At 44.6% G+C, this 27,467-nt stretch overlaps 1 protein-coding gene across 1 annotated transcript; it reads left to right on the top strand.

Annotated features, from left to right (window-relative positions):
- Positions 1 to 636: 636 nt before the first annotated feature.
- Positions 637 to 27,205, top strand: LOC107392696 (ankyrin repeat domain-containing protein 13C). The gene is made up of 13 exons (XM_054752315.2): positions 637 to 1,256; positions 3,170 to 3,211; positions 12,435 to 12,539; positions 18,007 to 18,092; positions 18,749 to 18,794; positions 19,852 to 19,918; positions 22,046 to 22,190; positions 22,340 to 22,471; positions 23,415 to 23,576; positions 25,989 to 26,068; positions 26,174 to 26,272; positions 26,462 to 26,562; positions 26,639 to 27,205. Exons 1-13 carry the CDS (start codon positions 863 to 865, stop codon positions 26,767 to 26,769), a joined length of 1,590 nt encoding a protein of 529 aa, XP_054608290.1. The 5' UTR covers positions 637 to 862; the 3' UTR covers positions 26,770 to 27,205.
- Positions 27,206 to 27,467: the final 262 nt, after the last annotated feature.

The following is a 27,467-nucleotide window of genomic DNA, read 5'->3' as shown; positions in this document are numbered from 1 at the left end:
ACGTTGGAGATGTTACATCTCCAATCCGGTCCGGGAACGCCTTGGGGTCCTGCCGGAGGAGCTGGTGGAGGTGGCCGGAGAGAGGACGGCCTGGAGCTCCCCAGTTGGGATGCTGTCCCCGCAACCCAGACCCAGATAAGAGGAGGAAGACGACGATGACCACAACATTTTTACAAGAAAACAACAATGCATTTGAAAAGGAAGCGCACACACACACACACACACCTGCCATTTTTTACAGATTGATGAAGGTGACAGTTTGGGGAAACAGTGATTAGTTTCAATGAAAACAGACAAGCTAGTAAATAAAGCCACAATCTGTTTCTTAAAATAATTCTCAAAAACAGTTTTTAAATTTAATTTACGTTGCAAAATGTTCAAGGTTCACTGTGTTTCTGTTATTTCATATAAATATCCAAACAACCCCCAAATCAGGAAATTTTAATGATTTACATTTTTTGCAATAAAATTAAATAAAATAAACACACTAACACACTTTTAAAATTGCTGAACTATCCCTTTAAGTTGATGACTGTCTCGTAAAGTATCGCGACACTACGAGGCGGAAGCCATCCATAGAATCTAGTGAACTCGAGAGACGCTTTACAGCAGCAACGGCAGTTTAGGACGGCGGGAGGGGTTCATAGTTTGTTTTGACATTAAACCGGTAAACAGAAGCTGCTACTTTTCCGCCCCCGGAAAAACTGACGTTTTACTTAGAGACATTTTTTCGTTTAAATAAATGTTGTGTAATTTTCAGCCCTTGCGTAAAGACCTCCAGCCGGCGAATTGCATCAGTTCGCCCGGAGGGTCATTGCCAGCGACGACACCCTCGTTGCCATCAGCGTCAACCGTGTAGAAAATGACCGGAGAGAAGATCCGCTCCCTTCGGAAGGACCATAGGCCGAGCAAGGACGAGGACTTACTAGAGCCGGACGAAGAAGCTGCCACTGGGACATTTACCGTCGCCAAGGCGAACAGCAAGAGCAGAGCAAGTAAAATCTTCAGCAATCACAAGTTGGTCAAGTCGCCATCCACACAGCAGCATCAACAACAACAGCAACAGAACCAACAATCGCAGATAAATGCTAACACTAACACGCTGTCATCATCGGATGTTATTGATGACAACAACAAAAACCCAATTATCCGAACCGGGCTGGACTTCCCGGTGCATGAATGTGTGTTTAAAGGAGATGTCCGACGCCTGTCTTCGCTCATACGGACACAGAATATCGCCCAGAAAGACATCCATGGTGAGTTCAGAATCTATTTACCACATCAGTCGCAAAGGTGGTATACATCAAATCACCAGGATCTACCAATTTCAAGGTCCATTGAGGCTTAGTTTTAGCTAATCAGTCTTCATCGGCACTGGAAAAAGGCGAGGCTCCACCCTAACAGGCCTAGACAACTGATGTCTGAACTAGAAGTCATTTTACTTTGCCCCAAATCCAGTTCTTTCAAATCAAATTGACATGGGAACAAAGTGAAAGCAGTAGCCCATCAGCCCTGAGCAATGAAATGAAGAAGTCATCTGTCACAGAATCCCTCAGAGAGAGGGTATCTAAAAACACTGGAGGATAAGATGAGAAGGCGTGCTGGATGAGATTCTGGGAAATCCTAAACTGATGTCAGCCCCACTGTAGAAGGGCAAAGTCTTCTCAGATAAAACCCCCATTTCCAAATAAACCGTCTCCTGGACTGACTCATTCAAAAGTTGGTCTGTACTTCCTCTGGTGTCACAGGAATGTTCTGTTTTCAAAGCCCTTGCATGGTGTAATTCAGCAGTGTGTCAGATAAGGTGGTGATGTAGCGGAAAATGAACCTATTGTCCCATCAGCTGTTTAAGGTTGTTTACTTTTGAAATCTTAATCCCTTATTAAGTCAGCTTCTAACGAAACAGAAGCATAGTTAGATTGTCAAATGTGACAATGAAATGGAGATATAATTCAGGAATGCTGTTTAATTACATGTCCACATATCAAATTTGCAATTTTTGGATACCAAAGCACAAATGAGGTCAAGTTTATTTATATAGCACATATACAACAGTAATGACTGCACATGTTAAACAGTTAAAAACAAGAATATGCAAAACTATGTAACAAGGATAAAAATAAGGAGTTAAGAATTACACATATCTGAAATACATTAAGAGCTCATTATCATGGATAACAATAAATTAAATCATTCTGCATTACACACTCTGTTAAAGGCAAAACTAACTATTTACTCCACTAGTACCCACATAAAATTTGCTGGTTTACAACGAGTATTACTACTGTTGTAGTTTCAGCATGTTTTTACCTTCACTGGTACATCACACACAAATGTTAAAGGCAGTTTGGTTAGAATTGACCTCCTCAGGGGTCCTTGAACTGTAGGGAGCCCAGCTGCGAAGGCATTAGTGTGGAAACCTGTCCGCCTCTCTTTTCCAGCAGAGCTGACTGGGCAGTTTGATTTCCCCTGAAAGCATCCTCCAGTGATTATGAGATACATTTTATAACCTGGGATAATCCTGAGCCTCTCGGCACCTGAAAAAGTCTTTTTTTTTTTTGGCTCATCTCTAGTGTCAGACTTACCATATAGTCTGTTTACAGGAAGTGTCACTGTTAAATTTAGAGAAGTTTTTGTTACGGTTGGTTTAAAAGACAGTGATGTGGGTTCTCATGCCATTATCACCATATAATTTAACATTTAGCGGATTTAAATTCATGCTAAATGTGAACATATTTAGAAAAAAGGTGATTTTCTTTGCTGTATCAAAGACTATAATTAAAGAGCAAGTCACCCCCAAATCAACTTATTTTTTGCTGATAAACTATATAAATGAGTGTCTAATCATGCTGTAGACACGTGTAGTCAATAATTTGGCATTTTACTGCATCTTAGTTAAAATTGAAATATTCTGCCTAAATCAGTCAGTGTTGCGCCGTCGTCAGGTAAAAACTGCCATTGCTATTGGCTAAGAGGTACACTATGACGTTAGCTGGTACATTATGATGTCACGATGTCGTTGTGAGCCTGTGTGCGTGTATTTGTTAGCGGCTCCGCCCTTTCGGTCTGCCAGGCAACAGCATTTGTTGCATTTTTCAAACAGGAAGTGGGAGTGGAGTAAGACTCTGGTTGGGGGTGACTTGCTCTCTAAGTCTTCTTTCTTTTTCAGGAAACACACCGTTACATCTCGCTGTCATGATGGGACACAAAGGTGAGTGGAACATAAACAGTCACTCACATGTGCTTCTGTCTGTGTTAATTTGTAAACAAAGTCTATTGGAATGTATGATTCTTAGTTTTGAGTTTTATGTCGATTTTCATTTGTATGAAACATGTTGCATGCATTTGTCTGTCTATACACCCCCCAGATATGTCACAGATCTCGGCACAAATTCCAAAAGGAAAGATGTTCATGCATGAATACACGAGTTTAACCAGAAACGTCATTCAGTTTTTTCCACTGTTACTGTAAGCTTTTTTTTTGTTTGTTAATGAACTCAAAACATAGATAGGAAAATACCGACCCTGCAAAAGTAGGATCCTCTCTGCAGCCAAATCTTAAATAGATATGAAACAGCTGGCTTTGTGATGGATATCTGAAGCTGGCCAATTAAGTAGTAATTAAATATTTTAATATCTGCTAATATTTGTGTTTTACCAGTTGAAACCAGCATGAAAAAGTGCTTCACGACAACAACAACTCAGAATTTTCCCAGAAGATATCAGAAAAAGCTAAAAAAAAAAGTTTGTATTTTTTTATTTTAAAATTAACATCAGACAGTGTTGAATATGTCATGACTTATTAAACTTTTGCAGACATCTTTGAAGTGATTTTGTTTTTAGATGAATTGCACTGGAGTCAAATCATAAAACATTAAGACCGTGTCCATTTGTGATTCTGTGCCTGCTTGCATTTATTTTCTCACGAAGACTTCAGAATGCGGCTCCTGAAAAATTCATTCAGCTATACTTGCTGCAGGCTTTTGGTGCACATTTCAAGCATGCATTTTGTTGTCGTGCACATTTGTTAAGTTGAGGCGTGGGTTTCAATTGATTCTACATTCATTTAGGTCATTTCCCGTCACTGGCATCAGGGCTCTGCCACTACCTATTGGTAATCCAACCAGCCAAGTGATGAAGTGTTGTGGCAGAGAGGATGCCGTGGGATTGATTTTGCTAATGATGTCTCATGCCTTAGTTGCCCCATTCTCCAGGGATGCTCAGGCGAGACGGTCTCGGGGCTGGAGCATGAGATCACAGTTAGGGTGTGGCTGCTCTGTCAGGATGCAGAGGACAAGGCTGTCTTGTGTATGGCTGTGTGTGAGCATTGTTTTTGATTATCAGACCTGCAATAATGAACGTGCTTGGCTAATTTGGAAAAATTGGAAGTGTTACAGAGGAGGAAATTATAATATAAATTATTAGAGAAGTTGATTTTGCAGCAGAGTTCAGTGCAGAACAAATGACCGATATCTTTTGGAGGTGCAGGAGAGGTGTTATATAAAAACCTGCTTCCTGTAGTTCTGTTATGCAGTTTGACTGCATTGCTGAGGGCTTGACTATTGGCAACAAAGGCCATTTAAAAATCTATTCAGACTTGACCAGAAGTGGTGGTAATGATGTTTTTACAGCCTGTAGCCACATCTCATGTTCATGCACACAATGCAGCATTAGATTAGCTCTGTGTTTGTACAACTAATTCCTTGAATGAAAGAAAAAATGTCCATAGTTGCACTTACATACCAGAGACTCTGATTGTACAAGTGGAATTGTGCTGAAAACAATGTTTGTGAGAGAGCTGGGGGCATACGATGCAGTTGCTAATAAACCCTGACATTTATGTGACTGGCACAGCTTTATAACCAAGTGCCTTAAATACATCTGCTTTCTTTTAGTTTTCCCTAATTGTTTTGTCGTTTGTTTTTCAACCTCTCCTAAAGTTCTTCTGTATGTTCATTTGGTGCATTTTGTCAACTTGCATTGCTTGGTTCTTTTAATACACAGAAAAAAAAGAGTTAAGTCAAATACCATGCCAACACTGCAACAAAACATACATAGGAGGAGAAATCTGATGCCAACTCAACACACGAACAATAGAACATAGGAAAGAGTGTGAGAAGGAAGCAAATCGAAGACACACAAGTGCAGCGAAACAAGAAGCAGAAAGTACAATGAAGAAATCAGCCGTAACGGACCACTGCACAAAGAAAAAACATATAATGGACTGGGACAGAACAAGGATCGTAAACAAAGAACCGCAAAAATATAAAAGATGGATTAAAGAAGCAATAGAAATAAGGAGACATGGCCATGGAACCATGAACAGAGACTACACGTTAGATCACGCATCGAAACATTTCAATTGGCTTCCAGATGTCTGTGCCTGAGACTTTAACCGATATATGATATACCCATTTACTCTAACTCTTAAATTTTGATACTTCTTTAAACTGATACAAATTTAAGCGACCCTGATTTCTTTATTTTTTATCAGTTTTTAAAAATAATTTCAGCCAATGGCCGATATAGAAAAAATTGAATATAGCGGTCAGCCTCTACAGTATGTAACACCTCAGATTTCTTGTGAAGCATAAACTTTGCCTTGTGACTCGTGAGAAAATGAGAATCCTTGCAAACATTTCAGCAGTTTGGAAACTCATTCTCAAAGGCCATTTGCAGTTAGTTGCCAGCAGTTGCATCTCAGTGAGATGTTGATTTAAACTCCGTTATTTAATTTGACCTGAAAGGACTGAAAGAACTTTTTATTTGGCAGATGGGTTTCTGATTCAACTGGACCAGGCTAAGTAACTAAAAAGATCTAATCCCACCCAAACCAGAATTTAGCGCTTGTTCGGTTTAGAAACAAAGTCTGGCTGTTTGTGCTGTGGTGTTGTATATCTGCTCAATGTTGTCGTTATTACACAACGATCAGATTTAATAGAGATATTCCAAGGTCAAAGACTTCTGAGGATGCAAATTAGAAATGGAGTGTAAATTTGCTCACTTGCTTTTTCTCGACATCTAGCTCTTAATCAGCTGTTCCATCCCCGGGGCCTGTCACCGGTAAGCCAACACATTAATTCAATTCAATTCAATTCAAAATTCAATTCAAAGATACTTTATTAATCCCAGTGGGAAATTAGAGTTTCAGTACACACAATTCTGAGATCAGACATACATAGGCAAAGACACATGACAAGAATTGGTGACTGTGGTCATTCGCAACCCGAGTTGTGCTACCGTAATAGAGATCAGAGGGGTTTACATGAGGATTCGGTCAGGTGGAGGGAAAAAAGGCACTTCAGAGTTACCCTCCACAGGGAGGGCAGCTTTGCTATGCAAAAAACACCTCAGACAGAAATGCAACAGACTTCAGAAATAACACAACATAAGTGTCCACTAGGTGGGGTGGTAGGGTTTGGGACTCTCCACACGTCAGTGAATGCAGCTGTGATACGCAGCGCTCGTCACCTCAGTCTGGACAGGTTAGGGAGGTTGTTGGGGTTTGGAGGGCACAGTGACTCCTGGGACAATCCGGCGGCCTTTACAGCTCGCAGTCCTGCCCAGGCTGGGATAGGGAGACAGAGTTGCCATGGCGATGGCAGCATTCCACATTTCTTCTGAGGGGGGTATTCGTTTCAGCTTTGCAGGCTCAAAGGCACCAGATTCCGATAAGAAATTGTTTTGGGGCCAGACAGAGATAATTTCTTCTATGTCTTAAAGTTCCGTTGGTCCTCAACCTCTCTCATAATCCAATAATGGCGTAATTAATCTATCCCAATCAGTGCTGATTCGTCCACTGGCTCCTTGACGGCATCCATCTTTTGTGCCAATGCATGAGTCTCAGCCAAAGTTCCAAGCTTACGACTCATCTAGACAATTATGAGTCTGTGCATTCACAGGGTGGTGTAATCCATCCCTGAGCTCCGGGAAAGAGGCAATATTCCTCGACAGCTCGTTAATTTTCCTGTAAGCCAGGTAACCTCCCAGGCCAAAAAGCAGGAAACCTGACACCAACACCACGAATATCCATACGTCTTCAGAATCTTCTGCAGACAGTTGAGATAAGCAGATCATGTTCCACTGTTTCCAGGAGTCCATGATATGCCCAACTGGATATGTCCCAGAGGGGCACCCGGGAGCTCCTTCTCCCGTTCTCATCGTTGAGAAAATTTTGTCAATCACGTTGAGAGACCAGCTGAGCAAAGAGAGATTAGTGCTTTAGCTGGCTAATCAATTGTTTCTGATGCATTGTGCAGCTGCATTTCTTTAGCCGGTTTAGCCTCAGCGTTTTATCAAAACATGTAATAAATGAGCAGTTTAAAATATACAAAGGCTGGGCGATATGGCCTAAAATCAATATCACGATATGTTGAGGATTTCACCTCGATAACGATACACGATAACTACAGGTATGCGCAGAAACAAAAGTTGTCCACTAGATGGGGCTGTCACGTGTTACGTTGAGTCATATTTTACGTGACTCAACGTTGTACAGCTTCTTAAAGGGACATGAATGTTGCCAACCTGCACACAGCTTTTCATTTTTTATTATCATATTTATTGACATGGGAAAAATTATTTCGATAAGAGTCAGGAATTGCGACAGCGATGCATTTTTTATGTATTGCCCAACCCTACAAAGACTGTGTCCTAACCTGTGTCAAACAGACAAATGAAGAGCAAAAGCAAGAACAAAATTTTTAAAAATTACATTTAAAGACTTCCTATTGATGTTGGATTCATTCAGCCAAAAAGTTGCTTTTCAAAACAATGTTGCTTACATGTATTAGTTTTTGTCACAACATTCCTTTTTCATTTAGCTGTAAGTACACTCTGGATTGCCTTGCTGCTCTTTGTTGTGTTTAAGTTCTTCGTCTTCGTCTTCCTCCACTTATCCGGGTCCGGGTCGCGGGGGCAGCATCCCAAGTAGGGAGCTCCAGGCCGTCCTCTCCCCGGCCTTGTCCACCAGCTCCTCCGGCAGGACCCCAAGGCGTTCCCGGACCAGATTGGAGATGTAACCTCTCCAACGTGTCCTGGGTCGACCCGGGGGCCTTCTGCCGGCAGGACATGCCCGAAACACCTCCCCGGGGAGGCGTCCAGGAGGCATCCTGGCCAGATGCCCAAACCACCTCAACTGGCTCCTTTCGATCCGGAGGAGCAGCGGTTCTACTCCGAGTCCCTCCCGAATGTCCGAGCTCCTCACCCTATCTCTAAGGCTGAGCCCGGCCACCCTACGGAGGAAACTCATTTCGGCCGCTTGTATCCTCGATCTCGTTCTTTCGGTCATTACCCAAAGCTCATGACCATAGGTGAGGATTGGGACGTAGATCGACCGGTAAATCGAGAGCCTGGCTTTCTGGCTCAGCTCCCTCTTCCCCACGACAGATCGGCTCAGCGTCCGCATCACTGCAGACGCCGAACCAATCCGCCTGTCGATCTCCCGATCCCTCCTACCCTCACTCGTGAACAAGACCCCGAGATACTTAAACTCCTCCACTTGAGGTAGGACCTCTCCCCCGACCCGGAGGTGGCAAGCCACCCTTTTCCGGTCGAGAACCATGGTCTCAGATTTGGAGGTGCTGATCCTCATCCCAGCCGCTTCACATTCGGCCGCGAACCTACCCAGCAAGAGCTGAAGGTCAGAGCTGGATGAAGCTAGGAGGACCACATCATCCGCAAAAAGCAGAGACGAGATTCTCCTGCCACCAAACTCGACACACTTCACACCACGGTTGCGTCTAGAAATTCTGTCCATAAAAGTGATGAACAGAACCGGTGACAAAGGGCAGCCCTGGCGGAGTCCAACCCTCACTGGGAACAGGTCCGACTTACTACCGGCTATGTGGACCAAACTCACGCTCCTCTGGTAAAGGGACTGAATGGCCCTTAATAGAAAGCCACCCACCCCATACTCCTGGAGCGTCCCCCACAGGGTGCCCCTGGGGACACGGTCATAAGCCTTCTCCAAATCCACAAAGCACATGTGGATTGGTTGGGCAAACTCCCATGCCCCCTCCATCACCCTTGCAAGGGTATAGAGCTGGTCCACAGTTCCACGGCCAGGACGAAAACCACATTGCTCCTCCTCTATCTGAGATTCAACTATCGATCGGACCCTCCTCTCCAGTACCTTGGAGTAGACCTTTCCAGGGAGGCTGAGGAGTGTGATCCCCCTATAGTTGGAACACACCCTCAGGTCACCCTTCTTAAAGATGGGGACCACCACCCCGGTCTGCCACTCCCTAGGAACTGCCCCCGATGACCACGCAATGTTGTAGAGACGTGTCAACCATTACAGCCCTACAACATCCATAGCCTTGAGATACCCAGGACGAACCTCATCCGCCCCCGGGGCTCCGCCGCTGTGTAGTTGTTTGACTACCTCAGCAACTTCTGCCCCCGAGATCGGACAGTCCATCCCCAGGCCTCCCAGCTCTGGTTCCTCCTCGGAATGCGCATTGGTGGGATTGAGGAGCTCCTCAAAGTATTCCTTCCACCGTCCGACTATAGCCTCAGTTGACGTCAGCAGCTCCCCATCCCCACTGTAAACAGTGTGAGCGAGTTGCTGCCTTCCTCTCCTGAGGCGCCGGACAGTTTGCCAGAACCTCTTTGGAGCCGATCGATAGTCCTTCTCCATGGCCTCACCAAACTCCTCCCACGCCCGAGATTTTGCCTCGGCAACTGCCACTGCTGCACCCCGCTTGGCTATCCGGTACCTGTCTGCTGCCTCCGGAGACCCACAGACCAGCCACGCCCTGTAGGCCTCCTTCTTCAGCCTGACGGCTCCCCGAACCTCTGGTGTCCACCAGCGGGTACGGGGGTTGCCACCACGACTGGCACTGGCCACCTTACGACGACAGCTAGCAACAGCCGCCTCGACAATCGCAGAGTGGAACAAGGCCCACTCGGACTCAATGTCCCCCACTGCTCTCGGGACGTGGTCAAAGCTCTGCCGGAGGTGGGAGTTGAAGACCGTCTTGACAGGTTCTTCTGCCAGGCGTTCCCAGCAGACCCTCACTATGCGTTTGGGTCTGCCAGGTCTACGCGGCATGTTCCCTTGCCATCTGATCCAACTCACCACCAGGTGGTGATCAGTTGACAGCTCCGCCCCTCTCTTCACTCGGGTGTCCAAAACATACGGCCGCAGGTCAGATGATACGACTACAAAATCTATCATCGACCTGTGACCTAGGCTGCCCTGGTACCAAGTGTACCGGTGGGCATCCTTATGTTCGAACATGGTGTTCGTTATGGCCAAACTGCGGCTTGCACAGAAGTCCAATAACAAAACACCGCTCGAGTTCTGATTAGGTGGGCCGTTCCTCCCAATCACACCCCTCCAGGTCAAGCTGTCATTGCCCACGTGAGCATTGAAGTCCCCCAGCAGGACAATGGAGTCCCCTGATGGAGCACTATCTAGCACTCGTCCCAGGGACTCCAAAAAGGGTGGGTACTCTGAACTGATATTTGGCCCATAAGCACAAACAACAGTCAGGACCCGTTCCCCGACCCGAAGGCGCAAGGAAGCTACCCTCTTGTCCCCCGGGGTAAACCCCAACACACAGGCAGAGAGTCTCGGGGCTAACAAAAAGCCAACCCCATCCCTCCGCCGCTCACCCGGAGCAACTCCAGCAAAGTAGTGTGTCCAACCCCTCTCCAGGTCTCGGGTTCCAGAGCCAATGCAATGTGTCGAGGTGAGTCCGACTATATCTAGCCGGTACCGCTCAACCTCTGCCACAAGCTCCGGCTCCTTCCCCGCCAGCGAGGTGACGTTCCATGTCCCAAAAACTAGTTTTCTTGTCCGGGGATTGGACCGCCAAGGCTCCCGCCTTGGTCTGCCACCCGATTCGCATTGCACCGGACCCTTCATGTTCCTCCTGCGGGTGGTGGGTCCACAGTTGGACGAGCCCATGTATCCGGTTCGGGCTGGGCCCGGCCGGGCCCCATGGGCGAAAGCCCGGCCACCAGGCGCTCGCTCACGGGCCCCAACCCCAGGCCTGGCTCCAGGGTGGGACCCCGGTAACCCTCCGGGCCGGGTACTCCGACTCTTCGTTTTAACCGCCATGAAAGATCCTTCGAACCGTTCTTTGTCTCACCCTTCACCTAAGACCAATTTGTCATGGGAGACCCTACCAGGGGCACTAAGTGCCCCAGACAACATAGCTCCTAGGATCATTAGGGCACTCAAACTCCTCCACCACGATAAGGTGACGGTTCAAGGAGGAGTGTGTTTAAGTTGAATTAAAAAATGCTTCAAACACATTTCCTTCTTTCATTAAGAATGCATGAGAGCCTGACCACTTTCTCGTTAATTAAACATAATCGGTATGTAGATAGTTGAAGTGGGAGTGCAAGAACATACATTCAGAAGGTAAGTGAGGGTTTGGGGGTTTGAATGTTTGGCCAAGAAGCAAATGTGAACCAGTTTCACTCTGAGTGACTCGAAGGCTGAACCTGGTTGCTGGTGCTGCTCTGAGATACCCACCAGCCCAAATGGTGACTGGAAAAGCTGGTTAAACAACAATGACATGGGTTCTGGCCCCATCTTCCGAAAGCCTGACATATCTGCTCGGCAGCAGACTGTTAGCATTTAGCTGGGACTGCTCTGCCCGCTGCTGAGACAGAGCACTACAGATGCCAGCATTATACTGAATGATGTCACAACAACGCTGACAGCTGAGCCGGAACAGCAGACTTCACTTTTGGCTGGCTGTGGTTTGTTGACAAGCTGCCCAGAGAGTGGAGTGGATTTTCATGCTGCACTAAGAGCTGATTTTATCACAGAAAACAAATTCTCTTTGGAGACTCTTTTTTTTTTTTCATTTGTCAGAACACAGATGCAGTTTTGAGGGTGGCTCTAGAATCGGGGGAGGAGTCCCACAGTTTATGCACTCTCATATTATGATCATAATAAAGGAGGACGCTGTATCTCGTCTAAATTTTATGTCCCATATGGTCAGCGGTCAACTAACTCCTGTCCAAATCTGTCCATCTGTAAAACCAGGATTATTTTCTAATCACTGACTGGCTCCATGAAAAGTCTCGTAGTTGAGATGGTGGATGTCTAGAAAACTCAATTAGGTGGTGAGATCTAGGATCAGAATTAAACAGAAGCTTACAGGAACATGTTGTATATGAACAGTTCATCTCTGAGGAAGATTAGTTTTAACAGAAAACTTGTGGCTCTGTAACCATAGCAACATAAAACTGTAGAGGTCGTGTTTCCTGGCGTTGTAAGTTGTAGGTGAGTATCTGAATTGATGTGAGTGACACTTGTTTTCTTGTTTTGTCAGAATCAGAAGGGTTTTATTGCCATATGTGTGAGAATCACATCAATGGGAAAGTGCTGCAGTACTTGTTACATAAAAAAAAGATAAAATAAGAGATAAGATCTCCTTCTCATTCTTTTCCTCAAATGTCCATTTCTGCAGAGTGTGCTCATTTGCTTCTGGCCCACAATGCTCCAGTGAAGGTGAAGAATGCTCAGGGATGGAGCCCCCTCGCTGAGGCCATCAGCTATGGAGATCGACAGATGAGTGAGTATCTGAGAGAGGTTGCTACACACAACCCACACAGCCTTGTGTTGGCAGACGTTTATAGCTGTGACTCCGTAGGGGTTTCAGTCTGAGCTTTCCTCTGTAAAAACTTTGATGGGACAGAAAGAAGTCTTGATGCAAAATCAGCATAAAGTCCTTTTGCACATTCCTCCACACTGCTGCCTCCCAGCGAGGCCACCATGGTGGCCTGGCTCTTTTGTTCCTCAGAGAGAGGGGACATTCCTCCAGGCCCTCTGGCTCTGTACTCTGATGAAAGCATACTCATTAGATATTTCTCCCACTCTTTATTGATTGCTCACAAGCCTGCGTCGGCCCAGCTGGTTGTGAAAGGACTGGAGCTTGTGGAGTTTTCTTGTCTCTTGGATCTGTGATCAGCTGACGGGTACAAGCTTGCCCTGCTGGTTGATGCCACAGTAGGTCATTCTGAACCAGACCCTCTGATGGGCTAAAGCAGACGATAGGGTTTGGTCACCGTATGGACGCTTTACCAGCTGATGGCTGAAAGAAAATAGACTTTACTCTCCACATATAGACCTGGCTGTCATGATTGCATTATTAAAGAAAAGCTGCTGATGCAGGTAAACTGTTAGCGTTTTCTCTGTTCAGCACAATAACTGTGGAGTCCTTTTTGTCAAGGTTAACCTGGCAGAACTCTGCACCACAGTGAGACCTGACTCAGCTTGTGTCAGGACTTCATGGAGGAAGTGGAGACCGAGTAGCTTTGTGTTTGTGTTACAGACAGAAAAACATCCTGGCCTGAATAGATACTTTTGTTCTAGTTTTGGAGTTCTGGATTGCTCTTGCTTCCCGTGAGAACTGTTAGATAAGTTATTTATTTGGTAGGCAAAAAAACAAAAAATTGTCTTCAGAATATAATATTTAAAAGTCTTAAATGTTATTTTTAGATGCTGTGATTTATTTCTGTTACCTGCCTATATTTGTTGCAGCTGGGTTCATTTATCACATGAGTGTTTTTCTTTTCTCCTAGGAGGCAAACTGTGGCTCAGAAGTAGATGTTGTGCTTTTTCATTCAGAAGGAGCTATTTCTGTCCTCACTTGCCTTTCACTCACACCCCTGTACAGCCTGAGTCAGTGGGGTTTAAAGACCGAGAGATTGGTGTTATTAGATGGAGAGCTGCTTTTCCAGGGGAGTGTCAGACTGTGATGGGTTCTGCCGGGCGAATAAACAAGCAGCTTACACCAAAACCATCTGCTGAAGGGTTGAGGTTAACACCATCAGATATTACGAGGAGCTTGGATATGATGCATGTCAAGCTGCGTTTTAGAGGGCATAGTTGAGTTATGTGCAATAGCATAAAGGAAGAACGGTCAGCCATTTTCACTCAGCTGGTGCACCGGTTTTTCTAAATACAGTAAAACAGTAGAAGGAGTTGCATCTTCAAATTATTTGTACCATTTGCTTATATTTAGAGAGCGGGACTTATAACTTGTTTCACATTTTATTGTGAAACACAAAGACTAAGATGTTTTCTGCACCGATTGAATTTGAACGTTGCTTTCGTTCTTCAATTGTCTGTGTTACATAGGTCCTACAACTACTTTTTTACAAGTAGAAACTTGTATCTGAGACTGTGTATAGCAAAAAGGCCAATGAGCCAAATACAACTTCATAATGGGGAGCCTAAGTCACGCCCATCTACATTTGGTCCTTTACTGCCCAATAAATGAATGAGTCAGTGGTCTGATAAAAGTTATTTTCTGATACGGTTTGACATGTGCCATGGACTTCACATACGATCTCCGTGAATTTTAAAGATACATTTTGATGCTAAGAAAGTGCTTATTTCGACAGGCAGCAAAAGCTATTTTAGGTTGTAGAGGACTCCAACTGCTCGTCTGACCAAACAGGTAGAAGAGAAATGCCCGAGTTTAGCGAGCTTCACATCCTCCTTCCTGGACGAAAGAAGGAGCGTTAAACGTGGAGAAAAGCACTAGAAATCTGGCCATGTGGAAAATGGCAGCTATGCCGGGGAGAAGAGATTCTTCAGTGATGTCACTGATGTGACTCCTGATTTAAGTCTTTTTAATTATGAATTTGAACAAGCAAATAAATCTCAAAAAGGCATCCAGCGAAACATTAAAAGGGGTAATCTAATAATGCGAGGAGGTAAACTAAAGGTAAGAATTGTTTTATTGTGTATTTGTTAGAGTTTTCCCTGCACTCATTTACCAAAGAGAGCTGCCTGAACATTTTCCTGGGCCACATGAATGTTTTTTTTCCTCACAAAAACGGCGCTAGAAGACCCAAATGCTGATAACATTGCAGCCGTAACGGAAATGTGTCACTCTGTGCATTTGGTTCGGTTCAGCTCCAGCCATCCACTCCGCCCTGCCGTTGCTTGCTGCTGCCACCACTTTTATAACCAGGGGAAACCCCAGATGTGTACTCACCAAGCAAATACTTTTCAGTTGATCACATTTAATGCTTTTCTTCCCACCCATGGACATCTTCTCCTTTTGGACATAAATTGTTAAACTGTTACCGGCATAGACATTAATACACACTACTTAAACAAGTCAGTCAGACCTCTGTGAAATCAAACTGTCCACTTAGGAAGCAACACTGATCGACAATCAGTTCCACCTGTGGTTGTGCGAATGGAATAGACAATAGGTGTAAGTTATAGGCAAAAAGCAAGACATCCCCAATAAGGGAGTGGTTCTGCAGGTGGTGACCACAGACCACTTCTCAGTTTCTTTGATTTCAGGCTGATTTTTTGGTCACTTTTGAATGCTGGCGGTGCGTTCACTCTAGTGAGATGGAGTCTACAACCCTCTCAAGCGCTCAGGTAGTGCAGCTCCTCTAGGATGGCACATAAATGTGTGCTGTGGCAAGAAGGTTTGCTGTGTCTGACAGCGTAGTGTCCAGAGCATGGAGGCACTACCAGGAGACAGGCCAGTACATCAGGAGACGTGGAGGAGGTTAACAACCCAGCAGCAGGACTGCTACCTCCGCCTTTGTGCAAGGAGGAACAGGAGGAGCTCTGTAAAATGACCTGCGACAGGTCACAAATGTGCATGTGTCTGCTCAAACAGTCAGAAATAGGCTCCATGAGGGTGGTGCAACTGAGGGTTGTGCTTACAGCCCAGCATCATGCAGGACGTTTGGCATCTGCCAGAAAACACCAAGATTGGCAAATTCACCACTGGTACCCTGTGCTCTTCACAGATGAAAGCAGGTTCACACTGAGCACATATGACAGACATGACAGAGTCTGGAGACGCCATGGATAATGTTCTGCTACCTGCAACATCCTCCAGCATGGTCGGTTGGGCAGTGGGTCAGTAATGGTGTGGGGTGGCATTTCTTTCAGGGGGTGCACAGCCCTACATGTGCTCTCCAGAGGTAGCCTGACTCCCATTAGGTACCGAGATGAGATGCTCACACCCCTTGTGAGGCCATATGCTTGTAGTTGGCCCTGGGTTCCTCCTGATGCAAGACGGTGCTAAGCCTAATGTGGCTGGAGTGTGTTAGCAGTTCCTGCAAGATGAAGGCATTGATGCTATGAACTGGCCTGTCCATCCCCAGACCTGAAACCAATTGAGCACATCTGTTTTTGTCTGGATTGATTACAATTTATTTTTGTCACAAAAAGAAAAATTCAAAGCAGACCAGACAAAAACTTGTATAGCCCTGTTCACTTACATTAGGTGTTTTTTTATTGGGTCAGAGAACTCATGAGCCCACCAGAAGGGGAGGAGACTTAGGCTCCCTATAAAGCCCCACCATAAGTTTACGATGTGTTGAACCAGCTTTTCTCAAAACCAGCTGCTCCTCAGTGGCTGTTACAAGATTACTAATGTGCATAGAAAAGCGGTCAGACACAGCAGTCTTTTTGGTATGCTACTTTAGAAACCTCAAGCTGCCTACATTCAACAAGGTAAATGTGGTTTTGAATTCCAGGACCCCTTTAATAAAAGCAAAGCACTTCCCATGTTACACCTGCTAGGACACATGGACGTGTAGTGAATAATGGCTCCCGGATTCCTAGAAACCTGCCAGCAGCTGTTCTAAGTCCCAAGCGGAGGAACCAACTCTTGAATAAATACACTTTGTGAAGATGGAAAGACAAAATTACTCTGACTCTGTCTGTTATCATTAGTGCATGGGGCTAAAATAACCATGAACTGACTTTATTAATGCCAATATAGTGTCCTTATCTAGGTGAATTAGTGCTAGCTCTGACAGTCTGTCTGGTGGGTTGTTGTCGGTGGTTTGGGTGGTCCAGATGGGAAGGCTGGACTCTTTTCCTTGTCATACTGAGAGGCGTTGAGGATCAAGAGGAGCCCCATCCAGAGCTTGTCAGCATTCATTAGTCCTGGCCACAGCGATGCCCTTGCATTGAAGTTGTGTGTGTTGTGTGTATCCGTGCATGCTCACACTTGCACTCTTGTTTTGGTCTAGCTGTGTGATTAAAGCCCTCTGTCCTCCTTTGGCCCGCCACATGGGGAGCACCACCGAAACAATACCAACAACGTATTTGTGTTGGTTGACTCATCACCATCACAGAGGGGAGCTTTGCTGGTAGCCAAGATCTTTTTTTAGCTTCTTAGCAGCCTGGTTATCACATGCACAGGCCTAACTAATGTATTACCCTCCTAGCTTCATCAGAGACTTGCACTATATTATGATGCCTTCACTTCCTGCAGAGCAGCAAATGATATTTAAATAAACACATGATAATCAGATGCAGGTGCCCTTTTTCTTTTTCCCTTGACCTTACCAAAAGAGCTATGAATGTGCTTTAATGTGACTGGTCATGGTTGGAGGTCCCCTGTGAGTACGGCTCTCCCTCAGGTTGTTAAGGCGGTTATAGACGCAGCTCATTACCAGGCACTATCTGCCAGACGCCTTCTCTTTGAACTTCCTGGATCTTTCTGATCCCTGCAGGCAGTGCAGCAGGATCGGCTGCACCATTCTGTGGATGTCCAGGAGGTTTGTCTGTCGGACAAAATGTTTTGCTACAGTAAGGTGAACGGGATTGTTTTTGGCTGCAGGATTCACACACAGAGAGAGAGAGAGACTGTTATTAGAGTTAAAATGCAGCCTGTGGCTGTAGGCATATCTACCCTGGGCTGCACATTTTTGTCACTCTGCCCTATCTTCTCCATGTGGTGCTGTTTTCACGTCTCAGCCGACGGCTGCTGCTAGCTAAAGTTTGCTCGTGCTCAACACTGTCAGATTCAACAAATGTATCCAACTGCAGGAGTCAAGACAAGAGGTTTTATTTTAAAACAATTTTGCTCTGATCTGTCAAACCAACAGTGTTGGTTCATGGAGCACATTAGCACATCCAGTTAGCATTTTTCTTAAAATGAAAATGGGATTTTGAGCTCAGTTTTTGACTCAAGAGTAAAATCTCCACTTGTGTGTTGATGTTTTAGTCTGAGTAATGCCTCTGTTTGTCTCTGTCTTATCCCTCAGTCACTGCATTGCTGAGAAAATTGAAGCAACAGTCCAGGGAGAGCGTGGAGGACAAAAGGCCCAAACTACTAAAAGCCCTCAAAGAGGTATGTGGTTCTCAGTAGCACTGCTCTTGACATTTTAAGGAGTTTCTCTTTGTGCTCTCTCCTTCCCATTTTATTGCTGTTTATTGCTTTTTGTTTGTGCTGCTGGATTGTTCAAAATGGATTTCTCTCCATGCTTTTAAAGACTTTTTAAATTGATGTGTAGGCGTGCGTGCTTAGAGTTACAGGGTGAAAATAGAGGATTCAATCAAAACCAGACCTCAGTCATTGTTGTTATTTAAATGACTGTCATTCTACCGAAGTAGAGCCTGGAGCGAAACAAGTGTGCACATTTATCAGCTGCTCAGAACAAAACACATTATGCACGTGTGAAAGTTAAAAATACTACTGTTGAGGTTTGACGTCAGTAGTTCTAACACACACACACACACACACACACACACACACACAGCTCAGCCTGAATGGTCCCTCAGGTTTCACTTGTCGTCACACCCTGGTATAATATTACTTACTAGGCAAGTAGTCACACAAATGCTTCAGATTAATATGGACTCTCTGGAGCTGGAATGATATTGGTTATTATTATGCATGGTGATACATTTTAGCATCCACATGCCCACAATAATCATAAAGCTATAAATATTTACCTTATTATGTTTATTTTTCTCTCTTATAGTGAATTGATTTTTCATCCACAGCTTGGAGATTTTTACTTGGAGCTTCACTGGGATTTCCAGAGTTGGGGTGAGTCAAATGCAGGTGATGTGTGCAGCTCACACCTGTGCTGCCTCCGTTTGGCCTGAGCGAATTACCAAAATATTCGAGGTGCCTGAATAAACCGATTCACATCCCAATCGCAGTTCTTATTCATAAAGATTCTGAATCGATCCTTTCTGACGGACATATTTCCGAGCGTCCCTGGATGCATCATCGCTGGAGCTGGCGCTAGCTGCACTGCTCTGCTTTGTGTTCCTACATTGCAGTCAGCTGAAATACGACAGAGACTTACCTTTGTTATTATCCTCTGTGTGTTTTATGCATCAAAAATTCTGTTCCATCATGTTTCATTATGTTTAAATGGTGTTTTCCTGTTTAGTTTTTGTGTTGGGCAGCAGTAGCTCAGGATGATGAGCGAGTTGCTCAGAAATCGGAAGGTAGAAGGCTCGATCCTGGCTCCGGACACCCTCGTAGTTTACACTGTAGTTGACACAGTTTTGTTACTATATATATATGTGTGTATATATATATATATATATATATATATATATATATATATATATATATATATATATATATATAGATTGATTGATTGATTGATTGATTGATTGAGAATCAATTCTGAATCTAGAATTGGAATCGAATTGAATCTTGAGTTGCTGTAAGAGTCACATTCCTACAAATCATCCAAGCTTAAAGATCAGCTGACCTGAGATCAGATTCTGGATTTCACTCCTCCAGCTGGACACGACCCCACTCACCATCTTTTAAAGTGGCTGATCTTAGACAATCGCGTTCATGCGTTGTAAACATGGTCTTTTAATTGAATTAAAAAAAAACGGCAATTCATCCTTAACTGTTAAAGTTCCTTTTCCGTTTTTGTGACTACAAGAAAAATGAGGAAAAATTGAGTTATTAAATATTTAGCAGCATAAGTCCATGTTACTGCTGCTAAATGGGACTCGTATGCAGGGTTATATATTTCCAAAGCTTTGAAGTGGTCTTAATTTGTAGTGTGCTTATTAAATTTAGAGCTTCTCAGATTATTTTTAACATGTTTTCTCTGTATTGTTTCACCCCAAAGTGCCTCTGCTGTCCAGAATCCTGCCGTCAGACGCGTGCAAGATTTACAAGCAAGGCATCAACATCAGGCAAGTCTTGGGTTTCTTTATCTACATCAGATGTTGATGTTTGATTCAAGATCATTTTATTGTCATTGCCCTGGTGTACAACAAAATTGACTTTGCACTCATTAAAGACCGCTCATGTAAGAGGTAGTAAAGTAAAATAAAATAACTAGGCTAAAATAGAAGTCACACACATTCTCTCTCTCTCTCTCTCTCTCTCTCTCTCTCTCTCTCTCTCTCTCTCTCTCTCTCTCTCTCTCTCTCTCTCTCTCTCTCACACACACACACACACGCACACACACACACACACACACACACACACACACACACACACACACACACACACACACACACACACACAACACACACACACACACCTTTTGCACACACAGCCAGTGTGTTTGCCAGCCAGTTTGTGAAAAAGGAAAGTTTTAGTGAGAGGGCCTTTTATTTATTAACAATGATACTTTTATGGTCCTTTTGTGCTGCTGCACCTCTTTTCATTCCCTTTGCTGCTCGTTAACTAACTAGAGTGTGAGATCAGCGCATGCAGCAGGAGGAGGCTTCTGTAACTTCTGTCTCCATCTGAGTCAGCAGCTCATAGATGAGGAGTTACTGTCGAGTTTACGATTAGCTCAGTTCCAGTGTCAGCAGAAAGCTGTCACGGTGTGTCACACACACACACGTGTTAGTATAAATGTCATAATAGAGACATTTCCTTTATTTCTAACTTGGATTTCTCCGTTTTAATCCAACACCCACCCACCAAACCATCTGAAAACTAAACATGTTTCTGTTCTTGCCTCACATGAGGTAACCAAACCTTGATGAAGAGTGACTCATTCTGCTCCAGAACGGCTCCTGGCTGTATCGTTTGGTATCACAATGCCCTCTCCTTATTCTAGATATGTAATGGAGGCTTCACCAGAACATGATCTTCAGCTCTCGCTGGAGCGGTTTGCAGCCGAGTGTGAAGCAGCTGGGATGAGAATCAGCTCCTCTAAATCTGAGACCATGGTCTTGATGCCTTCTCTGGGTCAGGGATGAGGTCCTGCCCCAAGTGGAGGAGTTTAAGTATCTCTGGGTCTTGTTCACGAGTGAGGGAAAACTGGAGCGTGAGCTCGATAGGCGGATTGGTGCTGCATCTGCAGTGATGCGGGCGTCGTACCAATCTGTCGTGGTGTAAAGAGAGCTGAGTCAAAAGGCAAAGCTCTCTATTTACCAGTCGATCTACGTTCCTACCCTCACCTATGGTCATGAGCCGTTCCTACCCTCACCTATGGTCATGAGCCGTTCCTACCCTCACCTATGGTCATGAGCTTTGGGTAGTGACCGAAAGAACGAGATCACGGATACAAGCAGCCGAAATGAGTTTTCTCCGAAGAGTGGCTGGGCTCAGAGATAGGATGAGAAGCTCGGTCATTCGGGAGGGACTCGGAGTAGACCCTCTGCTCCTCCACATCGAGAGGAGCCAGTTGAGGTGGCTCGGGCATCTGGTCAGGATGCCTCCTGGACGCCTCCCTGGTGAGGTTTTCCGGGCACGTCCAACCGGGAGGAGACCTAAAGGTAGACCCAGGACACGGTGGAGGGACTATGTCTCTCACCTGGCCAGGGAACTTCTTGGGATTCCCCCAGAGGAGCTGGCCCAAGTGGCTGGGAAGAGGGAAGTCTGGGCCTCTCGACTTAGGCTACTGCCCCCGGGACCCGACTCCGGATAAGCGGATGAAAATGGATGGATGGATGCATGTAATGGAGGGGAAAAAAGAGACAGAGGAGTTGACAGAAAAACAAAACAAGAAACTGTCACCCCGAGTTAATTTGCGTTCTGCTGCTACAGCATGTCAGGCTTTCCGTGGCATCTAACCCTGGATGTCTGGGCTTCACAGTCAGATCAGCAATTCTCTTTGCTCCCATGCTTTATTTGAAGATGACATACATGCAGAAAAAGAGAGGAATTCTGAGTTTGTTGCTGTGATTAGCATGCAGAAAGGATCCGAACCATAACGGCATGTTTTTCTACTGAAATCAGTTTGATGCTGTTTTTGCTTCTGTGATTATGAAGCCAGGGGAAAGAAACACTTGTGAAGTGAGCTCGTACCCATCCTGTAATTTTCTTTTTGCCTCCTTTACTGAATGTGTTTGTGGAAGCAGACTGGATACGACCCTGATAGACTTTACGGATATGAAATGTCAGCGTGGAGACCTCAGTTTCATCTTCAACGGCAACGCCGTCCCCTCTGAATCTTTTGTTGTGTTGGACAATGAACAGAAAGTCTACCAGCGGATACACCACGAGGTGTGTGATGTCCTCTGTACCTTCAATGCTATTGATGTTTTCATTAATGAGCAACAGCTCATGTTGTTTTTAAGGTGTTATTTGGATGGAGAGAGCAGGATCTATCTCTCCACCTATTATAATTTATTTCAGGCTGTGTTTATCGGCAGGAATCCGAAATGGAGACCGAGGAGGAAGTGGACATTCTGATGAGCAGTGACGTTTATTCCGCCACACTCTCCACAAAGTCCATCACCTTCTCCAGAGCGCAGACCGGATGGCTGTTCAGAGAGGACAAGACGGTTGGTGTCCCCTTCCCCCGAGGCCTCTGGGTCTTACCTGGCTGTAAGATTCCAGGAATTGTGACATGTGAAAGACACGAAACAGATAAAACCCAGGATTTCACCAATTCTACATCTCCTCAGCCCAGATTTATTCTAATATTATGATTTTTTTTTATTAAATCGATGGAAACATTTTAAAAAGATAATCCTGTTTAGTATGTCCACGCACGTTTATGCACCATCAAATCCAGTTTTCTGGTCATGATGCAGCAACATGCTTAACTGATCATTTTTATTTAGTTTCATTGATTTTATATAAACACTGATGAGATTTTGGAGTTTCTAGAAAAGTAAAACCCAGAAGGAAAAGAAGTGAATTTTCACTTTTACAATTAAATAAATACAATTTTATTGGGATTTCAAATTTTAAAGACCTCGAAAGTATTTTCAGCCCTTCTCTTTGACCATTTTTCTTTTCTAAATGCTCATTAAAAGATCGTTTTACAAATACTGTCCTTATTTTTTAAAGTTCATCTTAAACTAGGCCAAACCTGACACCTTATTATTTTTGCTCTATTTGAATTTTACCTTTTTAAATAAGCAATCGTCATTGCTTCCAAACAGACATGTAGTGTCCATAACATCACCTTGTGTTTTTTTAAGTGCCTGTTTTTGTAAGAGGGTTGATGTAAAGGGACTAGAGTTCCTCTCTCTTTACCAAACACTCACATTTCCTTCTAAATCTACAACAGCAGGCAGGGAAGGCTGTACATAAATGAGAGTAGCAGCAGTAATAACAGTAGGAAGCAGCTACAGGTGGCGGGCCCGAGGTTAAAAACAACAAACACTGAGTGGGAGCGCTGAAGGAGATATGGGGTATTATTGCTTTCTGTCCTCTTTATCTCTTCTCCTTGAACTTGTATTTAAAAGCAAACTGGTGATCTGTTTGTTCTCCCTCCAGGAGCGTGTGGGAAACTTCCTGGCTGATTTCTACTCTGTGAACGGACTGGTTCTGGAATCCAGGAAGAGACGGGAGCATCTGAGCGAGGAGGATATCGTGAGAAATAAAGCCATCATGGAGAGTCTGAGCAAAGGAGGGAACCTCATCGACCAGAACTTTGAGGTGACTGCGGGATCTTGTCTGCGGTGTACTTATTAAAAACGGAGTAACTGGAGACAGAATTCAGGCAGCAGGGGTTCGGCACACAGTACACCACATCACAGTTTTCCTAGGCAGCATCTCCGAAAAGATCCACCGGGGTTGATCCAGGGGAAGTTTTTATTACTAACACGTACAGAGTCACACATACACCGACCTGGTCATCTGTGGCTCAACTTTGAGCATCTGGACCCTTTGTATTTGTATCAATAAAAAACTGCAGTAGACTTATTAGCACAACTCCTTTCTCATCTGCACATTGGCCAGTCTAAGCAGACTCTGCACAAACAAACATTTTAACTCTGGCTGAGGCCTGTAAGACGAGGTGACATCTGAAACGTGGATATGGCCTGCTGAACCTACGATATCACTGGCCCCAACAACTGAAGTTGGTCCGGGTGCTGAGTGTGGGTCTAGCATTGAAATACAGTGATGGAAGATAAAAACATCACTTGTTTGCTCAGGATTGCGTTGGCCAGCATGATAATGATAATAAACTTTGAATTAACTTGTTCTCCAAGAAAAAGTTTAGATTAATTCCCAGGATGAAACACAGAAGAAACGGTGTTTTCAACATTTTAGCTAAAAATTATGAGTAGAATTTGGGGTGCTACGCGCTCTCCTGATAAATGTGCTGTTTACTCACACCTGCAGCAGAACCACCTGTCCAATCCTGAAACTGTCCAGTCCCGCTGGAACCTTGGGGTAGGACTTGAGTCTCTCAGACAAAAATAAACCTCACAGAACTTCACGTTTGAAGATGTACCCTGTAGGAGCAGCACAAATTTGCTGGATGAATTCTGCGTGCTTTATTGAGAAATTCCTCTGTTCACTGATACTTCTGTTTGTTTCTGACATTAAAAAAAGAGAAAAAGAATGAAAAGGTGCCCCCAACATCACCCATGCATGAATTTGAGTCCCAGCACTGCCGCCTGGTGGCGTCGGCTCCAGTGCTGCACCTTGTTTACGCCCCCAGCCCCAGCTCAGCAACCCCTCACTACAGTATGTTCCAGAGTTTGCTTAGCAAGCTCCTGTTGGAAGCATAAAGCCTCACTCAGTGAAGCCTTTTAACTGCTGTTTTTGTTCTGTGCTGGGCGTTTTGTCATCACACTGCCCTTTGTTGTCACCCTGTCCATTTTTAGTCCCGGGATTCCCACCTCGTCACGCTCTTATCGTGGAACAAATACTTTAGTTTGACTGGAGAAATCATTTCTGTGAAGACTTCATGTAAGATGGGCAGCAGCTGTACCAGTCTCCCATGGCTTTCACACCAAGCTGGACACTATCGATAACTTGAATGATTGCAAAAACGAAACAAAAAATAATCCCTCTGTTCCACAGAATGAGTTGGGCGGGGGCCGGCATACCAGCTAATCAGGGGTTTTGTGTTCTCTGTCCTGGTCGCAACGAGCCAGGGCTAGCACGCCGTGTGCAGAGAAAAATAAAACAACATCAAGTTATCATCTAATGCAGTGTGTTTGCCTAGCTTTGGGTGAGTGTCAGTTATCGGATTAACAGGATGGCACTTGTCCCAGATCCAGCTCCAGGTCGGCCAGGACGACTTGTCCAATCCTAAAATAATCTGACACTGAAGAAGACTCGCTCAAAAGAGTGTGAGCAGAGACAGGTCTTCATCGGGAGGGGTTTCCGTGTGAGGAGGAGGTTTCTCCTTTTGAATGTGGGAATAAAAATAATCTCGAGAATGTGTCGGATGTAGTTGCGACTAACCCAAAAACAGCTGGACCACAGAGGAGTGATGAAGCCGCTAGAGGACATTTTTTTTGTCGAGTCCATTAGGGAATCTCATTGTGTGTAATTTTATTTGTACACACATTACATAATAAAATGTATAGTTTTAGGTATCAAACACAAAAAGCTATCACAACAAAAACATTTAAAACTGGAACTCTTACATCCAGGAAATGTGTCTAGTCGCAAATTCAAGTCCAAACACCCGGAAATGGCTCCAGATTTGGGGTGTCTGTGTGTCCTTTTGGTTTTTGGTATTCCGTGTTTGTTAAATTTCTTGGAAGTCCGGGTACATGCTGTATGCCAGGCTGGAAAGTCCAAAGGTGACTGTAGGTTGATGCATGATGCCCTCTAGTGGCAGGAGCTGGCCACCGCCCACTGTGCTTTTGAACCAGGATGTTATTAATTTGTAATTGAATTTAAATTACAGTAAAGAAAAAGCTAATGTTACATATTTTGTGGGGGATTCCCAAAAGGCTAAATCTTACCCTGATTTTCTAAATTCTCTATTTCTCATTTGTTTGGTTACTTCTGTCCCCTGTGGCATCATCAAAATGCATTGTTTACGTCAGACAGCAGGACAAAGGAGGTTTCTCATCACTGTTTTTTTTATTCCCTATCTTTTAGTCAACAAGAAGGCAATCCTTAACTCCCCCCTCCCCCAACACTTTATCCTGGGAAGAATACATCAGTGCTGACAACGGAAAGTAGGTGACACATTTCCAGATGTGTTGATAAGGAAACATGTCAAAGTTGCGTGTATTTTTTGGAGCAGATGAAACGTCTTTAATGTTTGCTACTGTTTCCCTCAGAGCTCCTCATCTCGGAAGAGAGCTGGTCTGCAAAGAGAACAAGAAAAACTTCAAAGCCACAATCGCGATGAGTCAAGACTTCCCTCTGGGCATCGAATCGTAGGTTTAAGCCGACCTCCAGGCAGTTGTTAAAAATAAAACCTATGGAACAGGGTTTTTTTCTCCCAGCGCAGACTCGGCAGTGGTTCAAATGGTTTAAACAGGAAAGGGAAAAGGGCTAGGTCTTTGTTTATTAGATTCCGTCTGTGTTGATGCTGTTTAATGTGAAAACGTGTCGTCCTTCTGCAGGTTACTGAATGTTCTGGAGGTGATCGCACCCTTCAAGCACTTTAATAAACTCAGGGAGTTTGTTCAGATGAAGCTCCCACCTGGTTTTCCAGTTAAACTCGGTAAATATTAGACACTTTTTTTACTTCAATTTCCTAAAATCTGCTAAGAAACTGACTTTTTTCTCCTCCTCTTTAGACATTCCCGTCTTTCCCACCATTACAGCCACGGTGACATTTCAGGAGTTTCATCACGATGAGTTTGAGGAATCAATTTTTACCATTCCTAATGACTATAAAGAAGACCCAAGCCGCTTCCCTGACCTTTAACCTCTAACTTCGGACTTCCGAGATGCTCCCATCCACTCAGGGCCCGTTCAGGCCCGGCACTGACGTCTGTCCTGGGTGATGTGGTCACAAGTGTGCAGCTCTAAATGTGTAAACGCTCTCAGGACAGATTGAGGACACGTTTTCACCCACCCTGCTTGGCCTGGCGTGACCTCACACAGACAGATGTTATTTCCTGTTGTCTGTTTTGGATCCGATTATACCAGCTGAGGTCTTGTCAGGACATGTGTGCCGGGTCTGAACTGGGCCTCAGCTTCCGAACACAAACGATTCAGGAACACAACAACCCACGAGGTGATCAAGCTTTGAGGTTCTGACTCTCGCCTCCAGATCTGATCAAATGCGGCAGCTGAGGTGGGAAAGTGCAGGTAACCCTGAGAGTCGGATCATCTCACCGATCTAAGGGCATTGAAGTTCCGAGCGGGCGGGGTCTGAGTAGCAAAAGGAATCCGGGTCAGTCGATGCCTTGTATTTAAGTATGGAAGTAATGGTTGGGGCTGTCTTTATCTGACATGTAGTCAAGCACTGATGTTGTGAGGAATTCTGCTCAGATTCCTACTTTAGGCTCCACTACTACTAGACCTGTCCAGATGCAAAAATCATCACAAGTCACTTTTAATTGAGATTTTAATTCAACGTTGTGTAAAATTCCATTTGATCTCCGATTAAAAAGATTAATT

This window comes from Nothobranchius furzeri, chromosome 8 (assembly GCF_043380555.1).
Source record: "Nothobranchius furzeri strain GRZ-AD chromosome 8, NfurGRZ-RIMD1, whole genome shotgun sequence".
Taxonomy (NCBI): Eukaryota; Metazoa; Chordata; class Actinopteri; order Cyprinodontiformes; family Nothobranchiidae; genus Nothobranchius; species Nothobranchius furzeri.
The sequence above is the reverse complement of the archived record's forward strand: the minus strand, read 5'-3'. Positions and strand labels throughout refer to the sequence as shown.

Bases quoted from the DNA above. Each gene is read 5' to 3' on its own strand.
- LOC107392696 (XM_054752315.2), top strand. From the start codon at position 863: ATGACCGGAGAGAAGATCCGCTCCCTTCGGAAGGACCATAGGCCGAGC. The intron at 18,093-18,748 runs GTATGTGGTTCT...TTTCATCCACAG, and splicing joins TACTAAAAGCCCTCAAAGAG to CTTGGAGATTTTTACTTGGA. The intron at 22,472-23,414 runs GTTGGTGTCCCC...TTCTCCCTCCAG, and splicing joins TGTTCAGAGAGGACAAGACG to GAGCGTGTGGGAAACTTCCT.